Source organism: Lissotriton helveticus, chromosome 4_1 (assembly GCF_964261635.1).
Source record: "Lissotriton helveticus chromosome 4_1, aLisHel1.1, whole genome shotgun sequence".
Taxonomy (NCBI): domain Eukaryota; kingdom Metazoa; phylum Chordata; class Amphibia; order Caudata; family Salamandridae; genus Lissotriton; species Lissotriton helveticus.
Genome location: NC_136063.1, coordinates 254772514 through 254785390, shown reverse-complemented (window position 1 = coordinate 254785390; position 12877 = coordinate 254772514). Strand labels below are relative to the sequence as shown.

At 40.4% G+C, this 12877-nt stretch overlaps 1 protein-coding gene across 1 annotated transcript in view; it reads right to left on the bottom strand.

Annotated features, from left to right (window-relative positions):
- Positions 1 to 8148: 8148 nt before the first annotated feature.
- The window catches only part of DNAAF11 (dynein axonemal assembly factor 11), a 200030-nt gene continuing 195301 nt past the window's right edge, over positions 8149 to 12877 (bottom strand). Inside the window, exon 12 of the mRNA XM_078686746.1 lies at positions 8149 to 10535. Coding sequence (XP_078542872.1) covers positions 10352 to 10535 — 184 coding nt within the window. The 3' untranslated portion in view covers positions 8149 to 10351. The remainder of the gene's footprint in view (positions 10536 to 12877) is intronic.

Genomic DNA, 12877 nt, shown 5'->3' with positions numbered 1-12877 from the left:
CCAGTCCGGCACAAACAGATTTCCAGAGTTGGCTCTTTGTGCTTTTTGGCACTATTTTGACCTAAATCTAAAAAATTGCCTTTGGTCTTATTTTGTTTATTAAAGAAACCTCTATGTTTCTAACTTGGTATAGGATCCTTTTTGTGTTTTGTTTTAACTTTATTACATTTTGAAGTGTTGCACAAATACTTTACACATTGCCTCTAAGTTAACCTTGACTGCTCTTTGCTAAGCTACCAGCGGGTTGAACATAGGTTAATTTAGGGTTGGCTTTTGCCTCATCCTGACAAGAATTGTAGTTGCTGCTTGACCAAGGTCACACCCCAGTAAACCAACACCCTTTTTTCTCACAGGCAACCACCCATACCTCGCTTCTTTTTTCTTTATGTAGAGGGGCGGTTCTACCCACACCTCCTTCTTCCTGATCGCTGTTCCTTGATCTATATTTCTAACTTGGTTTGGGATCCTTTTTGTGTTTTGTTTTAACTTTATTACATTTTGAAGTGTTGCACAAATACTTTACACATTGCCTCTAAGTTAACCTTGACTGCTCTTTGCTAAGCTACCAGCAGGTTGAACACAGGTTAATTTAGGGTTGGCTTTTGCCTCATCCTGACAAGAATTGTAGTTGCTGCTTGACCAAGGTCACACCCCAATCAACCAACACCCTTTTTTCTCACAGGCACCCATACCTCGCTTCTTTTTTCTTTATGTAGAGGGGGGTTCTACTTACACCTACTTCCTGATCGCTGTTCCTTGATCCAATCCATCCCTCTGCTGTTTCCCTACCGGAAACTGCTGCACAGTTTTTATGCCATGATAGAGTGCAGTCAATGAAATGTCCAGCGCAGAACTGTGTCCAGGAGAAAGAATGCATATTGAGATGACCACATGATGTACACCCTGCATTGTGAACTTTACTCACCTTTTTTGCTGATGGCAAGGATTTCTGCAAACCTAGAAGCAATGCATTAAACATTTTGAAGGATACACAAAGACAAGGATTCTCTTCCTGCCAAGGATAAAGGGATCAGGGACCTCTGAATGGATGATAGTCAGTGGGTAGGCATTTGCACTTTATTATATAAGTATCCCTCAGTGCTCAATATCAGTTGATCAATTATACATGCTTAACCAGGAGTCACTTTACTTCCGGTTTAATAAGCACATTTGATGCAAAATGTGTTTGAAAATGCCCAGATTGCACCGAAGATGGGGCAAATCTTTTGCACTTAGTCTGTCATTGAGAGGTGTGGCAGAAAAGGATCAAATACCTGCTGATGTTATTCCACTGCTATAGACTAATGTAGTAATGCCACATTTCCAAAATGCAGTAACATTGAATCAGATCATAGAAACACCAGGATAGTTTAGCCCTAAATATTCTTGTTTGCCATGGTGTCATTACTGCATCATTAAATAATCTGAGATGTAGTTCAGCACCCTGAAAGTGTGTCTCAGTGTGGTATTGTTAAATTCTGAATATGCCTTGACTTTAGTCTTACAGATTAGCCTGGTAGAAGCCTTCCACAGCATACTATTGTTTGGTTACTTGTTCACATTAGGGGTGGGTGAAGAATTGTCCGCCGGTGGAGTTCGCAGAGTTTTGCCCACTCCACGCGGAGTTTCCAAAAACTCTACAAAGTGATGCAGAGCAGAGCTCTTTCTTTGAAACGGTTTGCCAACGGCAAGTTGGTGAGTGCTACGAGCAAAAGAAAGGGCGTGCTAGACCTCCTCCTGGTGAGATTTCTCAAGGCGGGCGGGCACAGTAGGTCACGATCGCTCACGCTGAGAAATCTGCTGCTCTCGTTGAGGAAGCTGCGGCTCGAGTAGAATGTCTACTCGGGCGGCAGAAAGCAGCATCGCACTTTGGCATGACAAGTAGTGCCATCACGGGACAAATTCCTGGCGTTAAAAATTAGTGCAAGAAGGTTGACTTAATAGACTCTGCAAATGGTGGAACTCTGCATAACACAGTGGAATTTTTCCAGCATTTGGAGGACCTCCGTGGCGCAACACTCCGCCCAGGCCTAGTTCACATCTCAAAGCTTTCATTTCCTCAACTAAAATGTGCAGGGCCAGCTATTACTTTGGCTAAAAGGAGAATATTACTGAGATGTATGATAATTAACCCCCTGGATTTACAGATGGCTATGCTCAGACAATTCTTGAAGGCCCTTATTACAAGGTGTGTGGATTACAGTGGGATATTTACCACACCCTGTAAATTCTATTACCCCAAGGTGATGTATTTAACAGTATGGTAAATACATCCTAATCCAAGTTTTCAACTTGAAAATTAGGTGTAATATACAGATCCTGTATTTAACACACTAAGGGCCAGATATACAAATCGTTGTGTTTATGATTACCTAATTTGAGGTGAGGTGAGGTGTAGTGTACAGAATCTGTATTTAACACACTAAGGGCCAGATGCACATACCTTTGTGTTTGCGATTACCTAGTTTGCAATTTGCTTTTAGGTAATCACAAACAGTGATGTAATAAAGTGTGTTTTACACTGTTTGCGCTTTCCAATTGCTCAAAATAGACCTACCTCATTCATATTCAGGAGGTAGATCAAAATTGGCGACCGATTGGGAATCGCGAAAAATCACAGGGATTGTGACCTGCTGGGGTCAACAAACCAACATGTCTATGACTTCTTTCAAATAAGCCATTGTTCTTTTGTATGCAGCAATGCGTTTCAAAAACAAAAATAAAAAAATGGCTATTAATTTTTTAAGAGTAGGCAGTGGTCCATAGGCCATCACCTCCTTGTCCTTTTTCCATCATCCATGTTTGTATCAAGCTTCTCACCAATGGCTGTAGCTTCAGTTCCTCACCTCCACTACCCTGGGCTCTAACAGCAGTTTGCAGCCTGGTGCTGGGAGCCTACAGGCTGTACAGTTTTATTCAGGGTGGACACCACCATCATAGGCCTCACCATGCCTTTCAAATGCAGGCTTGTTCAGTGGCTTGCCTCTCCACTGCACCACACTGAATTCCGACCAGCCCCCACCACACCAGAAATTTCAGTGCTCTTCATCTGGGCTCAAAAGTCTGAATACGCTGCTTCTTTTCCCGGCATGTAAGAGCTATGAGGAAGAGCTCAGTCATAACCACCATTGTCGCCACTCCTCGAGATAAAAAGAAATGCTCATGGAATACACTACCTAACAGAGCTCGACTGAATGTACCTTTTGGTCCTTGCCCTTTTTGCAGGGTTATCCCCAAATATTTTGCCTTCTTCCTCCTATTTATTCTGACCTGTTTTTGTTGCCTTTAGGACTCGGGGCATTTTACCACTGAAAATAAATGCTAATATGCATTTGCTCTCTGTGTAAATTATGATTGTGATTGGTTATCCATGATTGGCATATTTGATTTACTGGTAAGTCCTAAGCACTGTATGTGCCCAGGGCCTGTGGATCAAAAGCTACTAGTGGGCCTGCAGCACTGATTGTGCCACCCACATGAGTAAGCCTGCAAACATGTCTCAGGCCTCCCACTGCATTGTCTGCAAGTGCAGTTTTAATCTGCCATCTCGACATGGCAAGTGCACTCACTTGCCAGACCCAAACCTTCCCGTTCACTACATGTAAGGCACCCCTAGGGTAGGCGTAAGGCAGCTCCATGGGAACGGTGCAGCATATTTAAAAGGAAAGGCATGTACTGGTGTGTTTAAATGTCCTGATAATGCAATGCTGCCAATTTCTTTTTTCACTATTGCAAGGACTATATCTCCCATAGGTTATAATTGGAGCTATTTTGTAACATCTTATAAGTGTAATTTCCAATGGGGAAGAGCATGGGATTTGGAGTTTGGGCTACCTGAACTTAGAATTTAAAACTACATCTTTTAGTGAAGTTGGTTTTTATTTTGTGTGTTTTTATATGCAACTTTTAGAAAGTGGGAATTTACTTGCTTTGCCATCCTGCTCCCTGCCTGCCTGTGGAATCCATGTCTGGTTGAGACTGATAGTTGGGTTGTTTGTGCATTCACTTTAGATAGTCACACAAAGGGAGCTCAGGTGTATGCCCGCTTCAAAGTCAGAAAAGGGTAGAAGTATGGGGCCTGTAATCATATATGTGGGGAACACTTCTGGATCAAGAGCAGACTGTCACAAGGAAGAACTGGAGAGCGGTCCGGAAGAGTACTGCCCCTTAGCTTTGTTACTTTGCTGGGTTGGCCTGCAGTTGCTGCTTCTGTCTTGGAGAGGAAAAGGACTGGACTTTGTTTTGTATCCAGCTTGAGAGAATTCTCAAAGGGCTTGTGTGTGCTTGTCTCCTGTTGAGAAGTGAAGTGTCAGGGTAATTTCAACAGCAGTCCACTGGACTCCTCTCCTGGGAGTTCTGACCTGCCAAGTTTAGCAAATTCCAGTTCTGGGCGCTTGGAGGTGGCTTTGCTGCTGAAAGAAGACCTTCCGCGCCAGTTTTGCCTGCTGCAAGCCTGCCATGTGGTTGAAAAAACAACACATCGCTGTGCTGTGGCAGAAGGTTCAACGTGGCGCCAGTTCGCGGTTGGAAGAATCGACACAGCGCCGGTACGCGTGGCTCTGAATTCACCACAGCCCGAGTCCCGAGCACCATGTATCCTACATCTGAGACACCCACTCCAACTTTAAAGCAGGCCTGGCTGTGCGGCAAAAAAATCATTGCATTGCCGCGCTGCGGACGAAGGATTGATGCAGCGCATGTCTGTGGCTGGGAGAACTGACGCAGCGCCTGTTTGCAGCTGGGAGAATTGATGCAGCGTCTCTTTCACCGCCGCCTCATCGACCCTGGCAAGTCAACATTGATGCTGGCCTTCAGTGTGGAACTGAGGACGCACAGTGAGAAACCGACGCACCATCTCCCTGCGCAGTAAGAAACTGAAGCATCACCTCCTCTCCAAAGTAAGGAAGTAATGCTTCACCTCCCCTCCGTGGCAGTAAGAAACTGACACATCACCTTCCGTAGGAGGAAGGAACCAACGCATCACCTTTCCTGTGTGTAAGGAACCGTCGCATCACCTTCCCTGCATGTGTTTTTGTCTTTGATTTTGAGGCATACCAGGTACTTTGTGCTAAAAAGTGATGCATCCATGATTATATATGGACTGAACTGTTTAAACCTTTTGAAAGTGATATCTTGATTTATGTATTTTGGAGTTTTGGTCTTCTTTTGATTAGATAAAGATTGGTTATTCTTCTAAATTGGTGTGGAGTCCATTTGCGGTGTTTTCACTATGTTACTGTATGTGTCCACACATGCTTTACACATTGCCTCTGAGATAAGCCTGACAGCTCGCAACAAGCAGGGGTTATCTTGGGTGTGTAACTCCCTTACTCTGACTAGAAGAAAGGATCCATATTTAGACAGGGTGTAAGCCACTGGCAACTAGAGAGCCCCATTTCTGACAGTTCCCTCGTACTATCAGAATAACTCTGACAAAGGCTAGGTCTTTACTTTGAAGAAACCAATGAACATCCACTTTTTTAATCCAATAGAGAATGAAATAGTCCTATGCTAAGTTCATTAAAGTTAGTTGTTGAGGTGCAAGTTCTTTATTTAACTGAGGCTCATGTAATCATGTTAAGGTTGTCGTAGCGTTTGTACTTTCAATCTGTACACTTCCTAAATGATGATTATGTGTTATGGAGTGATCAAACATCTTAAAATACTTTGCTTGACACTATGGACAGCAGCAGCAAAATAAACATAATAATTCACTTAAATTGCTAGTCTGCCTATTACATTTTAATTGGTGCCTTAAAGAAGAAGGTTACAAGTTTATTTTTTTAATAAATAATATTCTAACAAAAAATGTTTTCAAGTCTGTCAGCAACTGCAAACACAGGGGCACCACCGGGCCCAAAAACTACTAACAATAGAGTTAAAGCATAGATACTACCACATGAAAACATGTCTAGACATGCACAGAGGCACTGAAAAGAATACGAAGAACATACTGATGCAGGAACACAACTCTCTATACCCATTTTTATAATATTATGATACAAGCATATGGCCCCAGGAGATATGCCATCATCTTCCCCTGTTTCCTAGTCCAATGCAAATAACAGTGTATAAGGTGACAGATGCTCATAACTGAACCATAGGCTATTAGGTGAAGGCTCGTTTTGTTCTTGGTTTAGAATGAAATCCTTTTGGGGTATTCTAATAGCATACAATTCAACTAAACCCACCAGACCCATCAACTCAAACACACAGGATCAATTTATACAGATGCCAGAAAATCCACTAAGAGATATATATTGGAAATTGTTATTTAATTTATTAGGTTAGGTCAAAGGGATATTTATATGATTACCCTTATTCATTAAAAACACAATTGATAAAAGTCATAACAAGAATACACAATAAATAAAAATGTATACACAATAAAAAATAAAACAAATCTTACAAAAAATGTTGTTAACCAGTCACAGTTGCATGATTAATTCTCGGTAAAGCATTATATACTAAATATAGTGCAACACACATTAGATATCCTGACAATTTCTTTCTCTAAAAATAGACCAAAAGCAACGCGTTTCGAAGGGTTTTGTACAGGTCCAACCTCCTTCTTCAGGCTTGTTAAAAAGATTTAACCCAACACTGTTATCTATGTGGAAACATATAAAAATCTATAAAAAACCACAAAACAATTTATTGACATCTAGATCACACTGCAATGGACCAACCTAAAATGTCACTTCAAGGTGTATAAGTGTCGACATGTATTTAAAAAAAAAAATTCATTCAATTTAAAAAAACATTTTTCATAAAGGTTACATGATATAGGTAACTGGCACTGTTGAAATGAAGACCCCAATTCCCACACATTCTTGCCAAGGAATACCATTGGCACAGATAAATCATATCTCTCGCTCCCCAACATACTCCCATAAGTTCAACAGGCTATATCCTCTTTGTTAGTAGTTGTGACCCTATATGATATAGTCATATCTCCTTATGGTCATTAAAATTAAATCTATCTTACAAAGTAGGATATGTTATACCGTTCCACCCCAGATATGGGCGTGAACCACCTACTCTGTATAATATGATAAAATATTCAAATATTTAATACCCACCACAAAGTATACTGGTTGGGCGTCGTGGAAAAACTACGCTCAATCCTAATCCTAATTAGGAATGAGCGTAGTTTTTCCATGACGCCCAACCAGTATACTCGTCGTGGGAAAACTACGCTCAATCCTAATCCTAATTAGGATTGAGCGTAGTTTTTCCATGACGCCTAACCAGTATACTTTGTGGTGGGTATTAAATATTTGAATATTTTATCATATTATACTGAGTAGGTGGCTCACGCCCATATCTGGGGTGGAACGGTATAACATATCCTACTTTGTAAAATAGATTTGATTTTAATGACCATAAGGAGATATGACTATATCATATAGGGTCACTACTACTAATAAAGAGGATAGAGCCTGTTCAACTTATGGGAGTATGTTGGAGAGTGAGAGATATGATTTATGTGTGCCAGTGGTATTCCTTGGCAAGAAGGTATGTGTATTGGGGTCTTCATGTCAACAGTGCCAATTACCTATATCATGTACACTTTATGATTAATGTTTTTTTTATATTGAATGAAAAATGTTTTTATTTTAAATATATGTCAACACTTATACACCTTGAAGTGCAATGTTAGGTTAGTCCATTGTAGTGTGATCTTGATGTCAATAAATTGTTTTATGGTTTTTTATATATTTTTATATGTTTCCACATAGATAACAGTGTTGGGAAGAATCTTTTTAACAAGCCTGAAGAAGGAGGTTGGACCTATACAAAACCCTCCGAAACGCGGTGCTTTTGGTCTATTTTTAGAGAAAGAAATTGTCAGGATATCTAATGTTTGTTGCACTATATGTAGTATATAATGATGTAACAATAGAATTAAACATGCAACTGTGACTAGTTAACAACATTTTTTGTAAGATTTGTTTTATTTTTATTGTGTATACATTTTTATTTATTGTATATTTTTGTTATGACTTTTACCAATTGTGTTTTTAATGAATAAGGGTAATCATATAAATATCCCTTTGACCTAACCTAATAAATTAAATAACAATTTTCAATATATATCTCTTAGTGGATTTTCTGGCAACTGTATAAACTGACCCTGTGTGTTTGAGTTGATGAGTCTGGTGCGTTTAGTTGAATTGTATGCTATTAGAATACCTCAAAGGGAGTTCATTCTAGACTAACGTCTTTTTGGTGTCATGTCCGTTTGGTGGAAGGGGTCCCCTCTCTCTTTTTTAGAGAGCTTTTTGTTCTTGCACACAGGACCTATACGCAGATTTTATATAGGTTGTATATGATTTGTTTGAAAGTCAAACATGAAGAGAATAGATCTGACGAATGTATTTCGTAGACCTTTTGTTGAGGACTCTCTCCTTTTAAATGGCTTTCACTAAATTGACAAAAAACAGCCCTCTAGAAATCAATTTCTTTGGTTTTGTCATGTTTGATTTTCAGTTTGAGTCTTTTGAGCCACCAACACCCCCCTTTATTTTCATGTTATTTTTTTTCAAGCTCCAGTCACTTTTTCAAACTACTTTCTCCCTTTTCTTCTTTATTGCTCTTTTTGTGCCCAAACTCCTTACTCCTCCCCATACTTACTTCATTTTTAAATACCCCTTAAGCACCTTTTCACTTTACTACTTTTTTACAAACTCCTTACCTAAACACTCCTGCTTAACTGCTTTTTCTTGTTACATACCACTTACTCCCATTTTACTTCTTTTGTTTCAAACCTCATTCTCCTTTCCACCATATTCCTATTTTTTACAGACCTTATTCCCCCTCCTCTTACTTTAATTCCCTTTTTGAAGCCCCTTACGCAAGCTTTCACTTTACTCCATTTTTTATTTTTACAAACACCCTACTCTCACTTTGCTGAAATTTTTCCAAACCTGTTACTCCAATTTCCGCATTTCTTCAATTTTGTTTTTACAAAACACTAATTCGTCCTCCTGCTGTACTCCCTATTTCAAACCCCTTATTTCCCGTCCCACTTTACAACCTTTTTAACAAGCCCTCTAATCACACTCCCTTTTTATTTGGCTTATTTTTTTCAAACCCCTTGCACCCTATCCCGCTTTACTCCCATTATTGTTTTTACAAACTCCATATTCCCTCTCCTGCTTTAGTACTTGGTCAAACCCTTCCTCTCCCTATCCTGTGTACTCACCCCCACTTCCCTTCTTACCTTTTTATCATGTTGTTCCTTACCTTTTCCACTGAAACATATTCCAATGGAAAATGTATCTTGCCATTTTAACTTTTGTCTAAAATAAAGTTTACTCAGCCAGTTGTTGCCAGGCTGACTTTCTTCATTTTAGAAATTCGTCACAATAACGGATTACCGTTAAAGGTATGCCCTATTAACTTGAGATCAGTAATATAATATAAAGCATCACAGGAGTACAGTGAGCCAAAAAGTGCATTTGAACTTTTTACTTGTAAATCATTTCCCATATTTTGTGGGTGGAGAGGTGAGAGTACGGATGTAAAATGCACTTTTGAAACTACACCATGTACATATACTTCATTCCCATTTAAGTTTAGGATTACTTTGATAGTGAGAAGATGAAACAAGGGCAGTCGAGGGAGGCACATGGAAAAAAAAGATTATTGTTATCCTATGTCACAGAATATATTAAAGAAATGTATACCCCATCTAGACCCTCCCTTCAATTCCATATACTGACTTTCCCTCTAAGGGAGATCAAGAACCTTCTGCTGTACCTGGTCACGAGGAATCCCACTGAAATGAAGGGCAGCTTTGGGTATGTGAAACCCCACTGGGCCCAGAAGAAGAAAAATATGGTGGCTTGGGGCAAACAGCTCTACTCCAAGGTGAGTTTGTGGTTAAAAGGGAAGATAAAGGATGTTAGTTCTTTCTAGGACGCACACACCTTAAATGCATCTAGAAACGTAAGCAAATTAAGCTTCACAGATAAGACTGTAGATAAATCAACACATTTGCTGATTTTCCTCTGTCATTGTGTGCAATCTTTGCACAGAAATATGCCTAGATCCTAATTTCGCGGGGACAAACATTTTTAGTTGATTGTGCACTTTTCGAACACATAACTCCCTTGCACAAAATAGTTTTTTAGTGTGCCTAAAATACATTACACTTTGTGATTGAGGACAATACAATTTAAAAGAAATTAAAAGGTATGTACTAATTTTATGTACAAAAATAAAAAAAATGTGTAGTTGTGCCTTGTGACCTCGGTAAAGATGATTCTGGAGACATAAGAAGTAATATTATCCGGTAAGTCCATAACCTGCCATTCCTCGCACTAATAAGGGCTACTCCTACATCTTATATTAAAGGAGGGACATCAGCATTATCTTCAAACGCTTCACAGGTCTCAATGCTCATCAGCTTCGGCCGCTGTAACTGGACGGGACCTTGGTGAATCGCCTTTTTTTCTGGAACGATATTTGCCACATCAGGAAACGAATGTAAAGCTGGATCAACTTCCAGCTTTTCAACTGCCTTTGTTCTAATGAAGAAAAGAAGTAAACACCTGAATCAGTGGTGCATTAAAGAGCCTTCTTCAGGTACGCATTGTCATCTTTGCCATGGTAGATATCAGAATTAAAGTTAACAACATTTGTAATCCTTTCACTAAAATTACACACATACTTCTTACCCATGAAGGTCAAATTGCTTTATCAATAGAGAATTAACTGCTCAAGAAAAGGAAGAGGATACGTAGGAAAACAATCTGCAAAAGTGAACACCTTGTGACTACATGGACTGAGAATGCCCCTGCAATTCTGCCTGGCCAAGGTCAACATCAACATGTTAAGACTTCCAGGAAACAGAGCGATGAAAGACGACTATCCAATAACAAAAAACAAGGGCCCACTAGCAAAGAGAGATTACCCTAGGGATATAACAAAAAACAAGGGCCCACCAGCAAAGAGAGATTACCCTAGGGATGTTCTAAGCTAGTACATGCTGACAGAAGAGACTGCAGAGACAGAGGCAAGGTAGCACAGGGGGGCATATTTCACAAGGAAGGCTTGTAATTAATCAATCAGCTTTTGTAGAGCACAGCACTGTTACCCCTGAGGGTATCTGGGCACTGGGGGCAATTTATCCTCCAAAAAGCCAGGCCTTGAGGAAACAGCGGGAAGACACTAGCAGAAAAGGCAAAACAGAAGGCAAAAATGAGCAGAAATGCAAAACTGGGCAGTAAGCAAGCAGAACAGAGTAGAAGAGTGCAAATGAGAGGGCAGAAAAACGAGCAGAATAAGATAAAACAGAGCAAGAAATAAGCAGAGGAGGAACAAACAGAAGACAGCAGGTAGACAGCCAGAGGGTAAAGGACTGTGGGCAAGCTGGACAGGAGAACTGTCACAGGGGGGAGCTGGCACGAGGGCCTGCTCATTGGGGTATCACTGCGGCCTCCATTAATTAGGTCCTGGGGGAGGGTGGGGCAGTGGGAGGTGGGAGGACGGAAATGGCGGGAGGAGGGAAGTAGCAGGAAGAGGGAAGAAACAAGTAGAAAAAGGCAGAACAGAGGGCAGAAACATGAACAGGCAAGGCAAATCAGAGGGCAGAAAACCAAGCAGAAAAGGCAAAACAGCAGAAGAGGGCAAACAGTTGGCAGAAAAACAAGCAAAAAGGCAAAACTGAAGGCAGAACAACAAGCAAGCTGAAAAGTCAAAACAGAGGGCAGAAAAGTCAAAAAAGAAGGCAGAAAAATGAGCCGAAAAGGCAAAACAGAGGACCGAAAAACATACATAGCAGAAAGGCAAAACAGAAGGCAGAAAAACAAGCAGAATACGCTAAACAGAGCAAGAAACGAGTAGAAGAGGCACAAACAGAGGGCAGCAGAAGACAGGCAGTAGAGGGTAGCGGAATGCAGACAAGCTGGCATGAGGACTTTCTCAATGGTGTCGTGCTGCAGCCTCCATTAAGTAGGTCCTGAGGGAGTGCGGGCGCTGGGAGGAGGGAAATATCGGAAAGAGGGAAGAAATAAGGAGAAAAGGGCAGAACAGAGGGCAGAAAATTAGCAGAAAATGCAAAAAGAGGGCAGAAATTGAGCAGAAAGGCAAAAAAGAGGGGAACAGAAAAGGCAAAACACCGTACAGAAAAACGAGCAGCAAAGGCAAAAGAGAGGGGAGAAAAACAAGCAGAAAATGCAAAACAGGGCAGAAAAACAAGCAGAAAATGCAAAACAGAGGGCAGGAATCAAGCAAGCAGAATAGGCTAAATGGAGGGCAGAAAAATTAGCAGAAAGGCAAATCAGAGGGAAGGAAATTGAGCAGAAAATGCAAAATATATCATAAGAGGATAGAACAAAGGGCAGAAAAAACAACGGAGGGCAGAAAAACGAGCCGAAAAGGCCAAACAGAGGGCAGAAAAAGGTAACGCATAGGGCAAAAAAAAGGAGCAGCAAAGGTAAAACAGAGGGCAGAAAAACTAGCAGCAAAGGCAAAACAGGGCAGAAAAAAGCAAAACAGAGGGCAAAACAACGAACTAATAGTAAAAACAAAAGTATTGTTTCTACTTGTTTGCTCTGTGCTCATTGTAATATGTGCAGATCACTTATACCTGCTCCTGCTTGGTATAATGCTCCATATACTCACCACATGGTGCAAATCAGTAAATATTGCAAGTAAATGTTAATGAGAGAGCACAAATCTGAAAAATGTAGAAGTGCACCATATTTACAAGCACGTTGTATTAGTTTAGAATAGAATACACAAGAGTGTCAAACCTATAGAGTGAAGATATATATGAGTGTTTAATTTGAATAGGGATACATATATTAGTGTGAAAAACTAATGTAGAGATTTGTAGAATTGTTAGAATGATGTTGGAGTCTCACGT